The sequence below is a fragment of the Neomonachus schauinslandi genome, chromosome 6 (genome assembly GCF_002201575.2).
Source record: "Neomonachus schauinslandi chromosome 6, ASM220157v2, whole genome shotgun sequence".
Lineage (NCBI taxonomy): Eukaryota > Metazoa > Chordata > Mammalia > Carnivora > Phocidae > Neomonachus > Neomonachus schauinslandi.
Genome location: NC_058408.1, coordinates 95,625,571 through 95,646,308, shown reverse-complemented (window position 1 = coordinate 95,646,308; position 20,738 = coordinate 95,625,571). Strand labels below are relative to the sequence as shown.

General features: G+C 36.4%; 1 protein-coding gene across 1 annotated transcript in view; it reads left to right on the top strand.

The window, feature by feature from the left end:
- Nucleotides 1–20,738, top strand: part of CTNNA3 (catenin alpha 3) — a 1,723,003-nt gene that overhangs the window by 1,251,910 nt on the left and 450,355 nt on the right. Inside the window, exon 12 of the mRNA XM_021700133.1 lies at nucleotides 15,269–15,469. Within this exon, the coding sequence (XP_021555808.1) occupies nucleotides 15,269–15,469 (201 nt within the window). The remainder of the gene's footprint in view (nucleotides 1–15,268; nucleotides 15,470–20,738) is intronic.

Below are 20,738 nucleotides of genomic sequence, written 5' to 3'. Positions count from 1 at the left end.
TATCTTTCTAAAATATACATAGATGATATCTCATGTTCAATTAAAATTAATGTGAAAAATTATAATGCATTCAACTATATAATATTATAAATAATCTTTGGCATTATTTTTATAAATTTAGAAAATATTTTAAACCTGTAATCTCCCCTTCCCATTATACATTTGGGATATCTGAATAATATAATTATGGAATCACTGTATCTTAAAGCCAGGTGAGACCTTAGCATTTATAGGACCTTAGCAGGTGGGACAAACTTGATTTTGAGGTGTGGTTCAGTTATGGTAACTATGACTTTTTGGAAAGATACTTATCTGTTCAAAGTCTCTATTTCTTTACCTTTAATGCTGAAATGTAACATACATATATTTTAGGATTATTATAAGAATTTAATGAAATAATACACATATGTTGTTTAGCACAATTCTTGGAGAACAACAGTCATTCCCAAATTATTTGTTTTAAAAACTCAAACAAATTGACATAGATATTACTGTATGAAAGCTAGGAGAGTTGAGCAAAGAATGAAACTTTTTCTTAGTTATATTCTGGGAAAAATTGAAGCATGTTCAAAATTACTACCTCATTAATTGTAGACCTCTGTAGATAATAAATGCTATTGACTATGTAGGATTAAACATTATAAGTTCTTTTACAATTTAGAAGCTAAACAATGCTTATGAAAGGTCTAAAATGGACATTGACACTGAATACCAGATGTTTGAAGAATCTCCTCTGTTGGTACAATTGATGAACCAATATTGATTTATTAACTAAATTCTATAGTTTACATTAGGGTTCATTATTTGTTGTAAATTCTATGGGTTTTGACAAATGTATATTGATATTTCTGCACAATGAATATATCATAAGTGATAGTTTCATTACACTGAACATCTCCCATGCTTCATCTATCCCTCCCTCCTTATTCCAGAATCTCTAGAAACCATGATCTTTTTATTTTTACTGTGTCCAAAGTTTTGCCTTTTCCAGAATGTCATATAATTAGAATTATACAATATGTAGCCTTTTCACATTGGCTCCTTTCATTAGCAATATGCATTCAAATTTCCTGTGTGTGTGTGTGTGTGTGTGTGTGTGGCTTTGATCCAAGCAGGTAGATCTGAGGATCCAGGAGAGGGTCCCACAGGACCAGCTAAGAGGGTCCTTGGCTTCATGCAGGATAGAAATCAAATGTGAGCCAGAGAAAATGGAAACAAAATGTATTGAATAGCCTAAGTGACAGAGAATAGCAGACAGAGTGTCTGGGAAGAAAAGGAGAAGGAGTCTCATCATTGCTTGGGGCTAGGGGCTTATATTAGAAAAGGGTTTACAGTACATGTTCCTCTAGGAATCCAGGGCAGGGTACAATCAAAGGCAAGTGTCAGGTGAATAATAGGTGTTATTCTATAAATCACCGAAGGTAGAGATATTGATGCCAGTGTCATCTAAGGTTTGTTTGAAGCTAATGTCCTGAAACATGTTTGGGATTTGGCTCTTCTTGGATGTTATCAGGTGTTTGGGGCTAGGACAAAATTCAGAAGATTAACTTTCTTGCTCCCCCCTTGAAGTGAGAACATAGCTTTTTTGGCTTATTCAGAGGCAGACTGTGGAACAGGAGTAAATGGTGCTTAGTGGAAAAACAGCAGAGACAGGACCTTTGTAAAATGGAGTCCTTTCAGCTTTCCTACTTCAGCTTAATAGCTCATTTCATTTTTTTGCTAAATAATATCACATAGTCTGGATGTATCAGTTTGCTTTTCCATTCATCTATTGAAGGACATTTCAGTTGCTTCCAAATTTTGGTAATGATAATTAAAACATGAGAAGGTTTTATGGGGATGTAAGTTTTAACTCCTTTGGGTAAATATTAAGAAGCATGATTGCTGGATAGTATGGTAAGAGTATGTTCAGTTTTATAAGATGCTGCCAAACTGTCTTCCAAAGTTAATATGCCATTGTGCAGTCCCACCAGCAATGAACGAGAATTTCTGTTGTCCCACAGTCATCACATAGTATTGTCAGTATCCTGGAATTGGCCATTCTAACAGGTATATTGTGGCATCTCACTAGCTTTAATTTGCAATTTTCTGGTGATGTGCGATGTGGAGTATAATTTCATATGCTTATTTGTCATCTGTGTATCTTCTTCCTTGAGATGTTTACGCAGATCTTTTGCTCATTTTAATTGAGTTATTTTTAATTGAGTTTTAAGAATCCCTTATAAATTTTGGATCCTAGGCCTTTATTAGATATGTGTTTTGCAAATATTTTTCCCCATCTGTGACTTGTCTTCCTTCCTTTTAAGAGTGTCTCTTGCAGAGCAGAAGTTTTTAATTTTTATGAATTCCAACTTATCAATTTTTCTTTTCATCATTTATACTTTCAGTGTTGTATTTAAAAAGTCATTGCCAAATCCTAGACCTAGATTTTTCTCCTAGGAGCTTTATAGTTTTGCATTTAAAATATAGGTCTATGATTCAACATGTAACTTTTGCCTTATATATTTTTCCCCTTGAACAGGAAAAAAATACTTGAAACAAAATTAGTATCTTCCAAGTCAAAGCACATAGTCAAAGAATAATTTTCCAAAGTTGAGAGCAAGATTTTTACAAATTTAAAGTGAGTTTGTGTCAAAAATTCATTCATTATCATGATGATAAGTCTTGTTTAAGGAGAATTGGATAAAGAAAGAGTGATTATAAAATTCCTAATTTAGAAACACAACTTATTAATGTACTACAAAGCAATAAGAATGTAACCTTCAGGAATATCTTTACTACAAAAATTATTTCTATCTCTACCAGATAAAAATTAAGTTGCATTACTATGTGACAAGAATCATTTATATGGCTGTCAGTTTTAGAAACAAAATGAGCATCCACTCCAATAGAGTTGTAAAATATCCTAATAGTAAATAGCAAGTGGAGCAAAGATGCGCACCCCTGGGGAATTAGATCCTAGGCCTGATTCACAATTTCTGCCCAGCAGGACACTGCAAGGGCTTGCCTATTTCCAAGCTTCTGATAAATTTTTTAATAAATTCTAAGAGCCTACTTAAGACATACTGAAAGAAATATGAAGGCTTCAGTGACTTTCTTTTGTGGTTTTGATTTCTATAGACTTGCATCTGCATAAGTACTACAGAGTTTTGTGAAAAAGTTTAACAAAACTTCATTAGATTTGTAAAATGATGATAATTGTGGCTTTTATATTTTGGGAAGAGCAAAGGATGATGAAAGAAAATAATTATTTCTGGTTACTAACTTGTATAGCCTTTGTGGACAGAGATTGTACCTTATTTATCTTTTATATCATCTCATTTTCTAACTCGAAGTACTACTTACATTAGGGAAAAGAGACAGATGAAAGGTTTTTAGGCTGTAGAAAAGGAATGTGGAGAATTATTGAACTCTACATCTGAAACTAATGATGCACTATATGTTGGCTAATTGAATTTTAATTAAAAAAAGGAAAAGGGATGAGGAATTTTAAAATGTTTTATGTTTAGCTCCATATGATGTAGGAAAAACATTAGGGTTGGAAGCCTATGGCCAAGAAAGAATTCTTGAGACATCTTTGGTGCAGAAAGGTGGTTTTATTAAAGAACTGGAACAGGACCCATGGACAGAAGAGCTGTACTGGGGTCATGAGGAGTGGCCCATTATATACTTTCAAGTTGGGAGGGAGTTATAGGGATAGTGTAAGTCTCTTAAGGAATTTGGAAGCAAGGTTTCCAGGACCTTGAGGGGGCTAGCTATTGTTGGGAAAAGGTCATTTATTACCGCCTAATAAAACCTGAGTCATGAGACCCTTCAGATGTATATCGGTGGGCCATATGCTTGGGGGATGATTACCAACATGTATCTTGGGGGGTTTAGAGATAAAGGAAATTTCCAAAGGAATTTTTTTTAAGATTATTTATTTATTTATTTGAGAGAGAATGAGATAGAGAGAGAACATGAGAGGGGGGAGGGTCAGAGGGAGAAGCAGACTCCCTGCTGAGCAGGGAGCCCGATGCGGGACCCGATCCCGGGACTCCAGGATCATGACCTGAGCCGAAGGCAGTCGCTTAACCAACTGAGCCACCCAGGCGCCCCAAAGAAATTTTTATATGTTAAAGTAGACTTACAGGATCAGGGCGGAGAGGGGAAGGTCAGGCTAGGATTCCCTTATGCCCTGAGCAAAGTGTCAGTATCAAGTCCCTAGAAGAATGTCAGTCTGCCTGTTTCAAGGACTTGTTAGTGGGCTCTAGGTAGTAAAGAAATTTAATAATTTTTCTTCTGCCCTTGTTTCCCACATCACATACATGCTCTTTATTCTCACAATAGTGCCTGCCTACATCTTTATGCAGGGTATCAGTTAATTTGGAGACCAATCCTCATGATCACATTATTACCAAACAGAAACTTTAACCACCTTAAAGTAGACACATAAACAAAAAATAACTTCCTGGTCCATTCCATCTGTTTTTGGTTTCAGGTTTTTTGGTAAAAGAGAAAGAAAAATTGCTGTGTTGGTTTTTATTTGCTGAACATTTATGTAGTTGCCTATGTAATGAGTTTTAAATTTACAGTTATAGGTCCAGGTGTGCAAAAATGGAAATTTATTTTCTTATAATTAAACTTAGCTTAACTCTCTAAGCTCATATACAGTGGGTAGCTAATCTTACTCTTGCCAATTTAAGAAAGTTAACCTCTTTTGGCTTATAACTCGGTCTCTAGAAAAAAAAAAACTTTAGAAAAAATATTTTTTTCTCTCTTCTCCTTAGAATTTTGTTTTAGGTATGCAGATATCAGGGGAGGAAACAGTTGCTGGTATAGTATTCCCCACTCAAGAGATTATAACATAAACCCTCTACTTCTTCAGGCTTTGTCACTGATATATTCAAAGCCCATCTTTGGGAATGAAAAGAAAACAGACTTTTACCTCTCAACAAAGTCTGCTTTTTGCAAATAAAATGTGCTTCTACTTCCAGTATTTTCTTTGGGCTATGGATTTTAAAATTCTGCTTTGGAAGTCAAAAGTCAATAAATTAACTTTTTGTTCTCTCTGGATTTTTTTGTTCATTTTCTACTTTCTCTAAGGCAAAATCTAGCTTTAATTGTGGAAAACTGAAGAATTAAGAAAAAATCATAGAAAAAATTAAATGCATTCCAAAATCTTATTGTGTGATGCTGCAGTGACTGAAGATAGAGTTACACAGAGAAGTTTGCAACAAATGAATTATCTTTTGGTCTAAGATCCGTTCTTTTATTGCTTTATACTGTTTTCCAACATAATAGAAGTCACCCTTTGCCTCTCTGGATAGCTGTAAAATGATTGATAGAAATTGCTAGTACTTCAGCAATTCTCTGCTCTAAAAATAATGTGCTTCAGGATTTGCCGTTAACACCAGGACATTCCACTACTCACCCCAAATGTTAAACTGGCATTCTGAAATGAAGACAAATCTTCAATCAATTCAACAAAAATGTAATATTCTGAATGTACTTGTTCTATAATAACATTTTATTTCTCTTAAATCTCATTTTAAAAATGAGGTAATTGTTGAGTTCAAGTGCATCTGCAGTTAAAAAATAAATAAATAAAATGGAGGTAGAGCTCCTAATGAGCTCTGCTATGTCTAAACAAGTAAACCTATTTCATTAGCAAAAACTTCAGAGATACATCAGTAAGAAGTTTTACACAAGGTATTTGGTGTTTAATGTCTGTCCTAGAGGCTTAAGTTTCTATAGTTAGACATAAAAACTCAAGCTATCCTGAAGGCCTTTCTAGCTACTTCAATTCACCTGAAATAGGAATAGCAAAGAAATAATTGTTTTTAAGAAATGAGTTTAATGTTTAGTTATTGTGCATATGTGGGAGGTGCCCAACATTATTTTCTTTTTCTGGCATTCTATGTTTAGAATTTCATGCAAACAATTTCTGGCATCTTGTAAAACATTCAGGGTAATGGGAAAGTGTCACAATAATGGAAATTTTGAAAACCTTTCCTAATGCTTTTGTGCTATATTTAATCTTAGTAATTCAAAAGATCATTTAGTCATCATCTCCAACATTCTCAAATAACTGCTTTGGATAAAGTCTGGTTATATGTTTCTTTTCTCTTCACTTATTTCACTTATTTTTTTACATATTGTATAAGTTCATGTAGGACTTTTATTTCCGTATCTGACCTCCCCTCTATAATTCTTCAATGCGATTGATACTATGGCTTCTTATTATGTGGCTCAATCTAAAGCAATAACCATACAAACTTTAATAAGACCAGCAATAAAGAATCAGAAAAACCCTTACTATATTTTTAATCTCTGCTTTAAATAATAAAATAAATTGGTGACCGTGTATATCATTATTCTACAGAAGAGGTGAACATTCAATTCATTCTTAGTGAATATTCTTTGTATATATATTATTTCCTGTGCAAAATTTACTAGGAAAAAAAATAGTTTGTGGCAGCTATGATTTAATTAAGCAGAAATTACAGATTATTAGGTAATTATACTTTCAAGAATAAACACTGTTTTTCCCTAAATATTTTTTCACTTTTATAGGACTGAGACAAAACAGCTCTGTAATCTCAAATTAACCACCTTTAGTGAATACAGATTAAACACTTACTATATGTGTGTGTGTATTAGTTTTAAAAAAACTTGCTAATATATTTGAACAATAACAGCTTCTTACTGTGTCGTTAAAGTGCACATCTGTGGACTTACAAAAAAAAAACTGATGATTTTATACCTTCCACATTGAAACTTGTACTTTCAGTTCTAGGGGAAATATGATGGTGATGATATACATGCACTTTTTTTTTAAGATTTTATTTATTTATTTGGCAGAGAGAGATATAGCGAGAGAGGGAACACAAGCAGGGGGAGTGGGAGAGGGAGAAGCAGGCTTCCCACTGAGCTGGGAACCCAATGTGGGGCTCAATCCCAGGATCCTGAGATCATGACCTGAGCAGAAGGCAGACGCTTAACGACTGAGCCACCCAGGCGCCCCTATGTGCACTTTCTATTGAGATGGGACTGTGCTTGGATTTATTATAGGCCTTAATGGCACATTCATAACTGAATGCTACAAATTAGGTTAAAACTCTAGTGAATTTATAATGAAGGTTTTTACTGTTTAATCCTTTTCATGCAAATGACCTGATTGTCCTTGAGATGGGTTAAATTGATTAAATTTAGGTGCACAGATATGTGTCTACCTATGTTCATAACCCATGATTTAGGATTTAGACAAAATAATTTACTGGTCCGAGGTGTGTTACCAGAGGACCTCATTCATTCAACAAACATTCTTGTTGGTTTAACAGGTGCCATATATTGTACTAGGGACTAGATATGATACCTCAAGCCATAAAGTAAAATTCTTACACTCTTATATATTTCACAGTCTACTAGAGAGAGAGTTTGATTAGTACATCCTTAAAATATGGGAAGAAGCTGTAATGAAAACATACAAGCCATTTAATGGGAATCCCAAACAACATGGAACCAAATTTGTCTTGCTCTAGGTCAGCATGAATTTCCTCAGGAAGGAACATTTGACTAGTGTTCTGAAATAATAGTAGGAGTTGATCAAGCAGACCAAAGGAGATTGGCAGATGTAATACTGTGATCTATAGTAAGAAATATATATTTGGTGTTTGTCCCATTTCTGGTACAGAACTCATAACTTTTGGAATTTTCCAAATGATGAGAATGATAAAAGTTTTGTTATGCTAATGAAGTGACATTTGTGGTTTTTTTTTTAACTATATTAAAATTAAGAACTTTTATTTATCAAGACACCTTAAAGTAAAAAGACAATTTACAAACTTGGAAATATTTGCAATTCACATAACTGGCCAAGAATTAATTTACAGAATGTGTAAAGAACCCATACAAATCAGTAACAATAGAATAGAAAAATGGGTAAGACACATGGACAAGTATTATACATAAAAGAAAATATGTATAGCCAATAATCATATAAAAATATGTTCCATTATCAGTAACCAAGGAAATGTAAATAAAAATCCTGATAATTTCATTTAAAATCACCTAGAAAACAATTATTCTTTTGTAGTCAGTGTTCAGTACTTTAATCAAAGAAGTAGGTAATAGGGAACTGATTACATTTATAGACCATTCCAAGCTTGTTAAGGAGGAGAGACAAGTTTAGAGTAAAAATGGTATAGATAAGTTGAAGGGGTGGCCAGAAATAAAATAAATTCAGTACACATAAATGCAAAGTAATACTCGAGGGTTGAAAGCATTAGGCTGCTCAAATATAAGATGTGGATTTATTATTATAAAAGACTTGTAGATGGAAAATCCTAAGAGAGGTATGGAACACCAATAGACTGTAAGCAATCTAATAGTATTGAATTGACAAGTTGCAATACTGTGTAGGTATCCATCTGTCCATCTATCCAAGTCATCCCAACATTTTTTAAAAAAAAATTTATTGTTATGTTAATCACCATACATTACATCATTAGTTTTTGATGTAGTGTTCCATGATTCATTGTTTGTGCACAACACCCAGTGCTTGATGCAGAACGTGCCCTCCTCAATACCCATCACCAGGCTAACCCATCCTCCCACCCCCTCCCCTCTAGAACCCTCAGTTTGTTTTTCAGAGTCCATCCTCTCTCATGGTTCGTCTCCCCCTCCGATTTCCCCCCTTTCATTCTTCCCCTCCTGCTATCGTCTTCTTTTTCTTTTTCTTAACATATATTGCATTATTTACAGATCTGTGATTCAACAGTCTTGCACAATTCACAGCGCTCACCAAAGCACACACCCTCCCCAATGTCTATCACCCAGCCACCCCATTCCCCCCACCCCCCCCCCAACTCCAGCAACCCTCAGTTTGTTTCCTGAGATTAAAAATTCCTCATATCAGTGAGGTCATATGATACATGTCTTTCTCTGATTGACTTACTTCACTCAGCATAACACCCTCCAGTTCCATCCAAATCGTTGCAAATGGCAAGATCTCCTTCCTTTTGATGACTGCATAATATTCCATTGTGTATATATACCACCTCTTCTTTATCCATTCATCTGTCGATGGACATCTTGGCTCTCTCCATAGTTTGGCTATCGTGGACATTGCTGCTATAAACATCAGGGTGCATATACACCTTAGGATCCCTACATTTGTATCTTTGGGGGTAAAAACTCATTAGTGCAATTGCTGGATCATATGGTAGCTCTATTTTCAACTTTTTGAGGAACCTCCATACTGTCTTCCAGAGTGGGCTGCACCAGCTTGCATTCCCACCAACAGTGTAGGAGGGTTCCCCTTCCTCCGCATCCTCACCAACATCTGTCGTTTCCTGACTTGTTAATTTTAGCCATTCTGACTGGTGTGAGGTGGTATCTCATTGAGGTTTTGATTTGGATTTCCCTCATGCCGAGCGATGTTGAGCACTTTTTCATATGTCTGTTGGCCATTTGGATGTCTTCTTTGGGAAAATGTCTGTTCATGTCTTCTGCCCATTTCTTGATTGGATCATTTGTTCTTTGGGTGTTGAGTTTGATAAGTTCTTTATAGATTTTGGATAGAAGCCCTTTATCTGATATGTCATTTGCAAATATCTATTCCCATTCTGTCTGTTGTCTTTTGGTTTTGTTGACTGTTTTTTTTGCTGTGCAAAAGCTTTTCATCTTGATGAAGTCCCAAGTTCATTTTTGCCTTTGCTTCCCTTGCTTTTGGGGATGTTTCTAGGAGGAAGTTGCTCTGGCTGAGGTCTAAGAGGTTGCTGCCTGTGTTCTCCTTTAGGATGTTGATGGACTCCTGTCTCACACTGAGGTCTTTCCACCATTTTGAGTCTATTTTTGTGTGTGGTGTAAGGAAATGTTCCAGTTTCATTCTTCTGTATGTAGCTGTCCAATAGAGTTGCTCATAATATGTTCTTATAATTGTTTGTATTTCTTTGGTATTGGTTGTGATCTCTCCTCTTTCATTCATGATTTTGTTGATTTGGGTCATTTCTCTTTTCTTTTGGATAAGTCTGGCCAGGGGTTTATCAATCTTGTTAATTCTTTCAAAGAGCCAGCTCCTAGTTTCGTTGATCTGTTCTACTGTTCTTTTGGTTTTTATTTCATTGATTTCTGCTCTGATCTTTACTATTTCTCTTCTCCTGCTGGGTTTAGGCTTTATTTGCTGTTTTTTCTCTAGCTCCTTTAGGTGTAGGGTTAGGTTGTGTATTTGAGACCTTTCTTGTTTCTTGAGAAAGGCTTGTATTGCTATATACTTTCCTCTTAGGACTGCCTTGGCCGCATCCCAAAGATTTTGAACAGTTGTGTTTTCATTTTCATTGGTTTCCATGAATTTTTTTTAATTCTTCTTTAATTTCCTGGTTGACCCATTCATTCTTTAGTAGGATGCTCTTTAGCCTCCATGTATTTGAGTTCTTTCCAACTTTCCTCTTATGATTGAGTTCTAGTTTCAAAGCATTGGGGTCCAAAAATATACAGGGAATGATCCCAAACTTTTGGTACCAGTTGAGACCTGATTTGTGACCTAGGATGTGATCTATTCTGGAGAATGTTCCATGGGCACTAGAGAAGAATGTGTATTCCGTTGCTTTGGAATGGAATGTTCTGAATATGTCTGTGAAGTCCATTTGGTCCAGTGTGTCATTTAAAGTCTTTATTTCCTTGTTGATCTTCTGCTTAGATGATCTGTCCATTTCAGTAAGGGGGGTGTTAAAGTCCCCCACTATTATTGTATTGTTGTCAATGTGTTTCTTCACTTTTGTTATTAATTGCCTTATAGAATTGGCTGGTTCCATGTTAGGGGCATAGATATTTACAATTGTTAGATCTTCTTGTTGGATAGACCCTTTAAGTAGGATATAGTGTCCTTCCTCATCTCTTATTACAGTCTTTGGTTTAAAATCTAATTTGCCTGATATAAGGATTGCCACCCCAGCTTTCTTTTGGTGTCCATTAGCATGGTAAATTGTTTTCCACCCCTTTACTTTCAATCTGGATGTGTCTTTGGGTCTAAAATGAGTCTCTTGCAGACAGCATATTGATGGGTGTTGTTTTTTAATCCAATCTGTTAGCCTGTGTCTTTTGATTGGGGCATTTAGCCCATTTACATTCAGGGTAACTATTGAAAGATATGAATTTAGTGCCATTGTATTGCCTGTAAGGTGACTCTCACTGTATATTGTCTGTGTTCCTTTCTGGTCTCTGTTGCTTTTAGGCTCTCTCTTTGCTTAGAGGACCTCTTTCAATATTTCTTGTAGGTCTGGTTTTGTGTTTGCAAATTCCTTTAGTTTTTGTTTGTCTTGGAAGCTTTTTATCTCTCCTTCTATTTTCAATGACAGCCTAGCTGGATATAGTATTCTTGGCTGCATATTTTTCTCATTTAGTGCTCTGAATATATCATACCATTCCTTTCTGGCCTGCGAGGTCTCTGTGGGTAGGTCTGTTGCCAATCTAATATTTCTACCATTGTAGGTTACATCTCCTCCCGAGCTGCTTTCAGGATTTTCTCTTTGTCTCTGAGACTCATAAGTTTTACTATTAGATGTCAGAGTGTTGACCTATTTTTACTGATTTTGAAAGGGGTTCTCTGTGCCTCCTGGATTTTGATGCCTGTTTCCTTCCCCAAATTAGGGAAGTTGTCTCTCTAATTTGTTCCAATATACCTTCTGCCCCTCTCTCTCTTTCTTCTTCTTCTGGGATCTCAATTATTTTAATGTTGTCTCATCTTATGGAATCGCTTATCTCTCGAATTCTGCCCTCGTGATCCAGTAGTTGTTTCTCTCTCTTTTTCTCAGCTTCTTTATTTTCCATCATTTGGTCTTCTATATCACTGATTCCCTCTTCTGCCTCATTTATCCTAGCAGTTAGCGCCCCCATTTTTGCTTGCACCTCATTAATAGCCTTTTTGATTTTGACTTGGTTAGATTTTAGTTCTTTTATTTCTCTAGAAAGGGTTTCTCTAATAACTCCCATGTTTTTTCAAGCCCAGCTAGTATCTTTAAAATCATCATTCTGAACTCTAGTTCCAACATCGTACTAATGTCCGTATTGAGTAGGTCCCTGGCAGTCGGTACTGCCTCTTTTTCTTTTTGTTGAGGTGATTTTTTCCATCTTGTCATTTTGTCCAGAGGAGAATAGATGAATGAGAGAGCAAAATGCTAACAGGGTAACAACGTCCCCAGAAAATATACTCTAAACAAATCAGAAAAGACCTAAAGCCAGGGGGAAAGAAAGGGAAAGAAAGAAAAAAGAAAAAGAAAGAAAAAAAAAAAGATAAAGATAAAAACAAACAAAAACAGAACAAAACAAAAAAAGCAGACAATGATCAAATATGATCAGGCTGGTGCATAGATCAGTGCCGCACACTAGATTTTGGGTGTATTTTGGTTTGTTAGAAGAAAGTGCCTCCCAAATGTTTAAAGAAAGAAAAACTTATATATGTACAAAAATAAGGGTTGATACAATGAAGGAATGGAATATGACTGTAAAGATGAAAATTATAAAAGATTTAATAAAAGGAATTGATAAGATAAGAAGTTGTTTGAAAAAAGAAAGAAGAGGATTTAAATAAAAGAGAGAAAAAAGGGAGAGAATGTGATCAGGCAGGAGACTAGAACAAAGCCATACACTAGAGATTTAGGGTATATTTTGATCTGTTAGAAGAAACTGTATCTCAAAATTTTAAAGAGAAAAACTTATATATATATATATATGCCAAAAATAAGGGTAACTACTATGAAGGGATGGAATATGACTCTAAAAATGAAAAATAAAAAATTTTTAAAGGGATTGATAAGATGTTGGTTGAAAAAGGGAAATAAAAAAATTAAAAAAAAAAGACAGTTAAAAAACATTAACTTTGAAAGACTAAAGAATCACGGTAAAAAAGCCATGGATTCTATGTGCAGTATTCCCCTAGCGCTGGCATTCTGCCGTTCTCGTTGATTAGTAAACCTGGTCTTGTCTGGCTGTTCTTGCTGATCTTCTGGGGGAGGGGCCTGTTGCCGTGGTTCCCAAATGTCTTTGCTGGCGGTGGAATTGCCCCACCCTTGCCTGGTCTGGGGTAAATAATCTGCTTGGGTTTGCTCTCAGGAGCTTTTGTTCCCTGCAAGCTTTCCGTGCAGCTTTCGAGGCCGAGAGTGAAAATGGCGGCCTCCCAATCTCCGCCCCACAGGAGCCAAGAACTCGGGGCCCTGCTCCTCAGTGAGCCCCAGAGAAAAGCAGTCCATCACTCCTGTCTCCCCGGTCTCTGGCCGCACTCTGTGCTCACCTGGCCTGTGACCGAGCGTTTCTATCTCTGGCACCTGACTCGGTGTGGAGTCTCCAAACCCAGCAGATCCCTGTGGTGTGCTCCCGAGCCACTCTCCCCAGGGGAAGAAGGGGAGCCTCCCCGGATCTGCCACTTGTTGGGTCCCTGCTGGAGGAGCAGTGGCCCAACTGTGCTGCAGATCACAATTTATGGCAACCCGGAGCTGAGGGCCCGCCCCTCGGCTCCATCTCTGCAGCTGGCTTTCCTGCTCCGATACCTGGGAGCTCTGCTGCACTCAGGTACCCCTGGTCTTCCTGTGACCCCAGAGGTCCTCCAACCACACTGCCCATGAGGGTTCCACCCCCCGCTTAGCCACTGGAGCGACGTCCCTCAGTGGAGCCGACTTCTAAAAGTTCCGATTTTGTGCTCCATGGCTCTATCACTTGCCAGAAGCGGCCGACAGAGGCCCCTCCCCTGCCGTCTATCCTCCAGAATATTGCTTGGGATTCACTTCTCCGCACGTCCTACCTTCCAGAAAGTGGTCGTTTTTCTGTTCAGAGGGTTGTTGCTATTCTTTTCTTCGATCTGTTGAGTTCGTAGGTGTTCAGAATGGTTTGATCCCTATCCAGCTGAATTTCCGAGACCAGACGAAATCCAGGTCTTCTACTCCTCTGCCATCTTGCTCTGCCCCCCCCCATGAAGTGACATTTGTATCATCCATCCCCTCACCCCCTTGGGGGCTGATTGCCAAGATAATCAACCATGTGATTAGAAGGTTGGAACTTTGGAACTTACAGTCCCATCCTCTGGCATCCAGGGAGGAAGAGGGATTGGAGGTTGAATCAATTGCTGAAGGCCAGTGATTTAATAAATCATGACTATGTAATGAAGCCTCCCTAAAACCCCAAAAGGACAGGGTTTAGAGAGCTGCCAGGTTGGGACTATTTGGAGATGTGTGGAAAATGGTGCAACTGGAGATGGCGTGGAAGCTCCTCACAGCTTCCCACGTAGTTTGCTCTATGCATCTCTTTCATCTGGCTGTTCTGAGTTATAAAAGTTAAATCTAGTAAGTAAAATGTTTCTCTGAGTTCTGTGAGCCACTCTAGTGTATTAATCAAACCCAAAGAGGAAGTTGTGGGAGCTGATTTATAGCCAGGGGGTCAGAAGTACAGGTAATAACCTGGGCCTGCAACTGGCTCTGAAGTGGGGTGGAGGGCAGTCTTATAGGACTGAACCCTTAACTTGTGGGATCTGATGCTATCTCTGGGTAGGTAGTGTTGGAACTGAATCACAGAACACTCATTTGGTGTCCAGAGAATTGCTTGTTGGTGTGGGGAAGCCTCCACTATAACTTAAGTTCTATTACACACCAATGAACATTAGTTGAATTGGAATGCCATAGTTTTATTTTTCTATATATTTGGGATAGGTGATATTTTTTAAGTGTTTTATAATCTGCATAGTGTGGCTTTTAATCAGAATTAAGTATTCCATCATTATGTTTTATTTTTATTTTAATCTAAAAATGTTCCTCAATTTGCACCTATATGTCACTCAAATCTAAAAACAAGTCAGTTGGAACTAAAATCTAAAATAACATGTAAGGGGCGCCTGGGTGGCTCAGTTGGTTAAGCGACTGCCTTCAGCTCAGGTCATGATCCTGGAGTCCCGGGATCGAGTCCCGCATCGGGCTCCCTGCTCGGCAGGGAGTCTGCTTCTCCCTCTGACCCTCCTCCTTCTCATGCTCTCTGTCTCTCATTCTCTCTCTCTCAAATAAATAAATAAAAATCTTTAAATAAAAAAAAAAAAAAAAAGAAAATTTAAAATAACATGTAATCTATAAAAATGTAGATAAACACATAAAATTCTGTGTTTACAATTTTTTCTATTGAAGAGATATAAGCAAAATCATCTTGTTTCTTTGTCAGTGTGTCCTTTTTTCTCAATGAGTACCACATCTGAAGTCAGAAGAAGCATGAATTGTAATATGCTACACTAATTTGATCTGTTTACTTTCAGAGAGCCATATCCTAGAAGACGTCAACAAGTGTATCATAGCATTGAGAGACCAGGATGCTGATAATGTAGACCGTGCTGCAGGTGCTATCAGAGGACGGGCAGCAAGAGTTGCTCACATTGTCACAGGTGAAATGGACAGTTATGAGCCAGGAGCTTACACTGAAGGTGTGATGAGAAATGTTAACTTCCTTACAAGTACAGGTAAGTCTCAGTCCCCAGTAACAGCTGCACTGTTCCTGATACTTGATTCCATGTAGCTACCAAATATTCATACACATGGCAAGCAGATCGCTACCTGTGTTGCTTGTTTTGAAATGGAGCTGCTCTCCCATCTGATAGGTCCTTGAATCTTGTGGTTATATGATTTGAAATTTATTTCTAGAAGTAAATATTTTCATTGGGAAAAACAAGTCTTTTATAAATATATGCATTATATAAATTACCCACAGGCCTTAGCCATTTATGAATGTTTATTAACGCCGTTAAGTGTTAGGTATATAATTAGGCCAGATGTGATAAGTATGTAATCGTTTCCAAATTCTCTTTTAGCTGTATCATTGGTACCCCCAGGTTTTTGTTTACATTTCTTAAACAGCAAACTTAACCTGCATTTCCAGAGAAATGCTCTGTGCCTTCTTCCACGGTCTGTTTGCAAAAGAGCATTTTGTTCTTTTACATAATCTTCTTTGATTACTTAAGAAATATGGAATCATTGTTTTGGTTGCAGCACCCGGGTTAATAGTTTCTAAATCAGCCAGTAAATGCTTATTTTGAATCGCTCGTTAAAATGCATTCTTATCTTTAACGCTATTGACATTTCTCTATGAAACTTACAGAAGCATTTGAATTCAATGGATTTAGAACAAAATGGATATAATTTGAAGGAAGGCAATCAATTATTTTTAGAAGTCATCATGGCAGAACCTTTTCCTGTGAAAACCCTTTGTGCTCTGTGAAATCCCCAGGATGAAGTTTTTTTAGTAATTACCTCTTAATACTAGGGTGATGGTACACCCATTATTACTAAAATATTAGAAATTCCATACTTAAGTCATCGATTCTATCTAGAGAATTGTTCCTTAGGTTATGGATAGGGCATATCAAATTTGGACAATATGCACATTCTTTAGTGAAAGTGGTAGAAGGAATGAGGATGGGTGATTTTGAGGGGACAGGAGAGGGCTGCTACTTAAAACTAAATGACTAAGAGAAACATATCAACAGTCAAATAAACCTTCACTAGGGACTAGTCCTGAAGAGGTATACTGCAAGGTAAGCTGAGCAAGGTTTGTAGAGAATTAATGATTAATGTTGCTATTTTCCTAACATCTTGATATAGAAAATCATTGATGAATCTTGGCATATAGTTTTCTCATGATCTCTTTAAAAATATTTCTAAAATAGTGAAACATTGAAGATAGGCTAAGGAAAGATGGAGGAAGTGCATCTGCAACTCTTGATGTCATATTTCTACAACTCAAAGGCCACTGATGTTACAAATAAGGTACATGGTAGATCTCATGTGGCACATACCACACATACCACATAATGAGGTATGGCAATGTATTTACTTAACGGAGATGATTGTGTTATGGGAGTTCTGCGTCTCTTCTACAAACTAAATTTGACTGGTCTTTCCTTATTGGTCAAATCAAGTACAGAGTTATCTGATTTTTTTTTTCTACTTTCTGAGAATGGAATTGTAAGTAAAAGAAGAATGCATCAGGGGTTCTATTTTTAGCCAAATAAAAATTTCCTGCAGGGAACTGAATAGGTCTAGTCTACCAGGATTTTACATGTATCTTGCCACTGTCTCAGTTTTTTAACCATATTAGCAGTGTATTGTGAACACATTATTGTGGTCACAATGTCTACCAAGTTTACAGCTTTAGTTTCCATAGCATAGAGTTTATATCTCCTATGAGTAAAGTGGTGGAAATGAAATTCTAAACTGTCCAGGATGTAAAGTGTGTTGTGGGAACCCTGTTCACAATCAATTCTTAGAATCTGAAATAAGAAAATAAAAATTAAGCAAAGTTATTTACACATTTAATTACAAGTTTGTCAATAGCTTTATGATTTATAATGACCTTACACAATAAATAACCAATATGGCTACAAAATCCATTCATGCAGAAGATAGAGAAGTCCTTTTTCCTCTAATTAGTTGTATGTAACTTTAATTAAAATTCTCCAGGTAAATTATGTCCTATGCCCCAATATAATAAATACAGAATGATTCTGGGTTGTTCTGTAAGTCTCATTATTAATGTAACTATAATTTATGATTTTCCAATTTTGTCATTTTAGTTTTTCAGATAATTTTTTGGTTTATCTTTGGGGAAGGATTCTCATTTTTCTATTATATGTCTAATTCCAAACTTTTCTCCAGTTTTTCTTGAAATTTATCAAAAGCATATCTCACTAAAGGGAATTCTGAGCAATAAATTAGATGAAAGTGCTAATTAGATCAGTTTCATCTTAACCAAAGTTGAAATACGTGAGCATTTTCCCTCCCGTAGAGATATTGTCTATGAAAAATACTTTCAACTATTCTATCCTCCATTATTAAATAACAGAAGACGTTCATCTTTGTTCAGATCTGCTCATAACTTGGACTTATTATTTATAAATAATCATCAAATTAAGTAATTGGAAATGTTATGTTTTGTGTCATGAAGCCTTAATAGTTCACATTTTATCAAGTGAATGGTCTATCTATGTGGCCTATTTTTCTTTGCTCTTATACAGTTCTCAGGTCTTGACCCTGCTTCCTGAAAATAACTTAATAAGGAACTATTGTGAATTGTTTTTATTACTGAGACTTCCTTAACACTGCAAAATTTGCCTTAAAGAAACCTAAGCCATGCTTATCTAAATCACAGAGTGTTTTTGGAACACTGCACCTTTGATTTTAATCAGACTTTGTGGCTCATTAGCACATTTTCAAGATTTGATGATCTTCTGAGTGTTTTCTCAGCATTAGGAAGCAGAGCTGCCCTGTTACATTTTAGGAATTTGCATTGTTCATAAACCTTAGCAGTTGGTTTTAAGTGAAATGTAGGCAACATCTGGAATGCTGCATTTCACTCAACAGAGGCATGATTTTGTAATCTCCATGTGATATTCTTTATTCTGCCCAGTTTTTCCCTATTACGAAGCTTCTTCATCTGTCAGGAATTCCTGAGAGAGGAGAGGAACTATATTAGCTTTTTTTTCTGTTAAGTAGCAAACTTTCTCAATTTTAATGTGAAGGCTTAGAAGTTATATTCTTAACACCAACTTCAGTTCTTTCATACTAGGCTGGGGAGAAACCTAAACAAAGAGGAGACTGATAACAGTATTTTTTGTATCTGATTTATGGACTCTTACCAAATTCAGAAATTAGCAGGCCCCAAAGCATCTGTTGCAAACCACCAAACTCCTCCTGGTTTCAGTGTCAGCCAGTCTCATAGACCAAACAGAGCAGGCACATATATGAACCTCACCGAGACATCCTGGTGGCATCCACTGCCAGCAACTTGTAGTAAAGGCAAGTAAAATGTCATTTATCAAGTACTTCATCAGGCCCAAACTGGAAAACTTGGACCCAGAATCGTCCCCCTGATAGAATGGAGAAGAGTCATATGGTTGCAATTTTTCTTTTTAAAGACACATGAGATAGTTGAAAATAATCTCGAGCCAACAAATATTTCCAAAATTTTCTTGTAAATTTTTCTTGTGACCAATTTAAATAATAGACTTTTAAAATGAATTTTATCTAAAAATTATTTAAAAAATTTTAATAGCAGCAACTCCTATCAAGTCCCTTTCATTTAATATTTTTCACATAAAAATATCCTACATTTTGTAGCCAGATTAAAACACGTTTACTTACTTTTCTTATGTTGCATCTCTGGTCTATAACCTTAAATAATTATAGGATAAAATACAAAGGTTTTAATTTTTGTAGTTTTTACACTCCACAATCCAGCAGAGGTTGAAAATTCATGGTCCATATACTAGATATGACTCAAAGTGACACAAAAGAATTTTTATGTGTCCAGTAGAGTTTTGACCAACATAATTTTGTTTTAAGAATTAGTTTCTAATGTTATACATACACACACACACACACACACATACACACATATATTTACCACAGATTATTGGCATATCCTGATAAATGGGAAAGTCTGGCAATACTAGGGCAGAGTTTGCCTGGAGCTTAGTGATGTTTTCCTTTTCTTTGAGCCTGGGCCATACTCTCCTACACTCCCTTTCATTATATACCTAGACTGCTTCACTCACTTAATTTATCTATCTGAACTTTGTAGGCATTTGAGTTCACCTAAACATGCATTCCTGTGTGTGTGTGTGTGTGTGTGTGTGTTCCTATTGTGAGCCAAAGGCACTTTCTACTCATCTAAGTTGGTAGTTTCACATTTTATTTTCACATTTTATCCATCTTTCAAGAAATAGCTTACATCCCATGTCTTCTAGGAACCTTTCTTTACTCCCTCTGGCAATAGTGAATTCTTTCTGACTTCATGTACTGTAGATTTTAAAGGACTTGCTACTCAGTTGAATCATTCCAGACAACTATATGCTGTTGATGAACTCTTCAGAAATACTTACATGGAAATGATTTTTCCTTCAAATAGAATGTAAGTTATAAAAGGAAAGGAAACTTGTATGTCTTGCGTTTATTTGTTTCTCTTTGCATCTCTTCCAGACCTACCATTATGTCTTGCGTGTGCTAGATTAAAACAAAACAAAACAGCAAAACAACACTTGCATTGTGTCTATATGCCTGTACTAATTCTATTCCAGCAGTGAAAAGTCTTTTCTTCTCTACTGCCCCTCTAAAATTATAGTTATTTTCCAACACTTTCTCAAATGCCACCACCTTTGCATAGGAGCTTCTGATTCCTCTTCAGGTAGAAATAATTGCTCTATTGTCTGTGTTACCATGGATGAGCTTGTTTTTTAGTTAATGCTTATTTCACTTTTCCTTGTATCACAGTCAGTCATTTACATACAAGTTTCCCCAACTAGATTATAACATCCTTAAAGGCAGACACCATACTTTATTATTTTTATATTTCCCAGTAGCATTTTACCCATAGTGGAGGTGCCCAAGTACTTTTACCAGCTTAAAACTTAAAATTCACTACAATATTGTACTGTGATACATTGTAATACGGTTAAGCAAGAGAACAAGTTATCATCCCAGTTCAGGAAAAGCAAAAAACAAAACTCAAAAATAGTGGACTATGTCAAAGGCTGGGGGGGAGAAAAGGTCAGGGAAGTGATTAATTACTGTCCAGAGTGAGATATTAGCTACTTACAGAAAACTTGGGGTCAGATGTTTAAAAGATCCTTAGCAAGCTTTTGAACAAGAGATCGTGACTTTTATGTATTCTATTACTTATAGGAACTATCTTTGAATGGCATCTGGTGTAAGATCCCACTGAACCTAATTTCACTA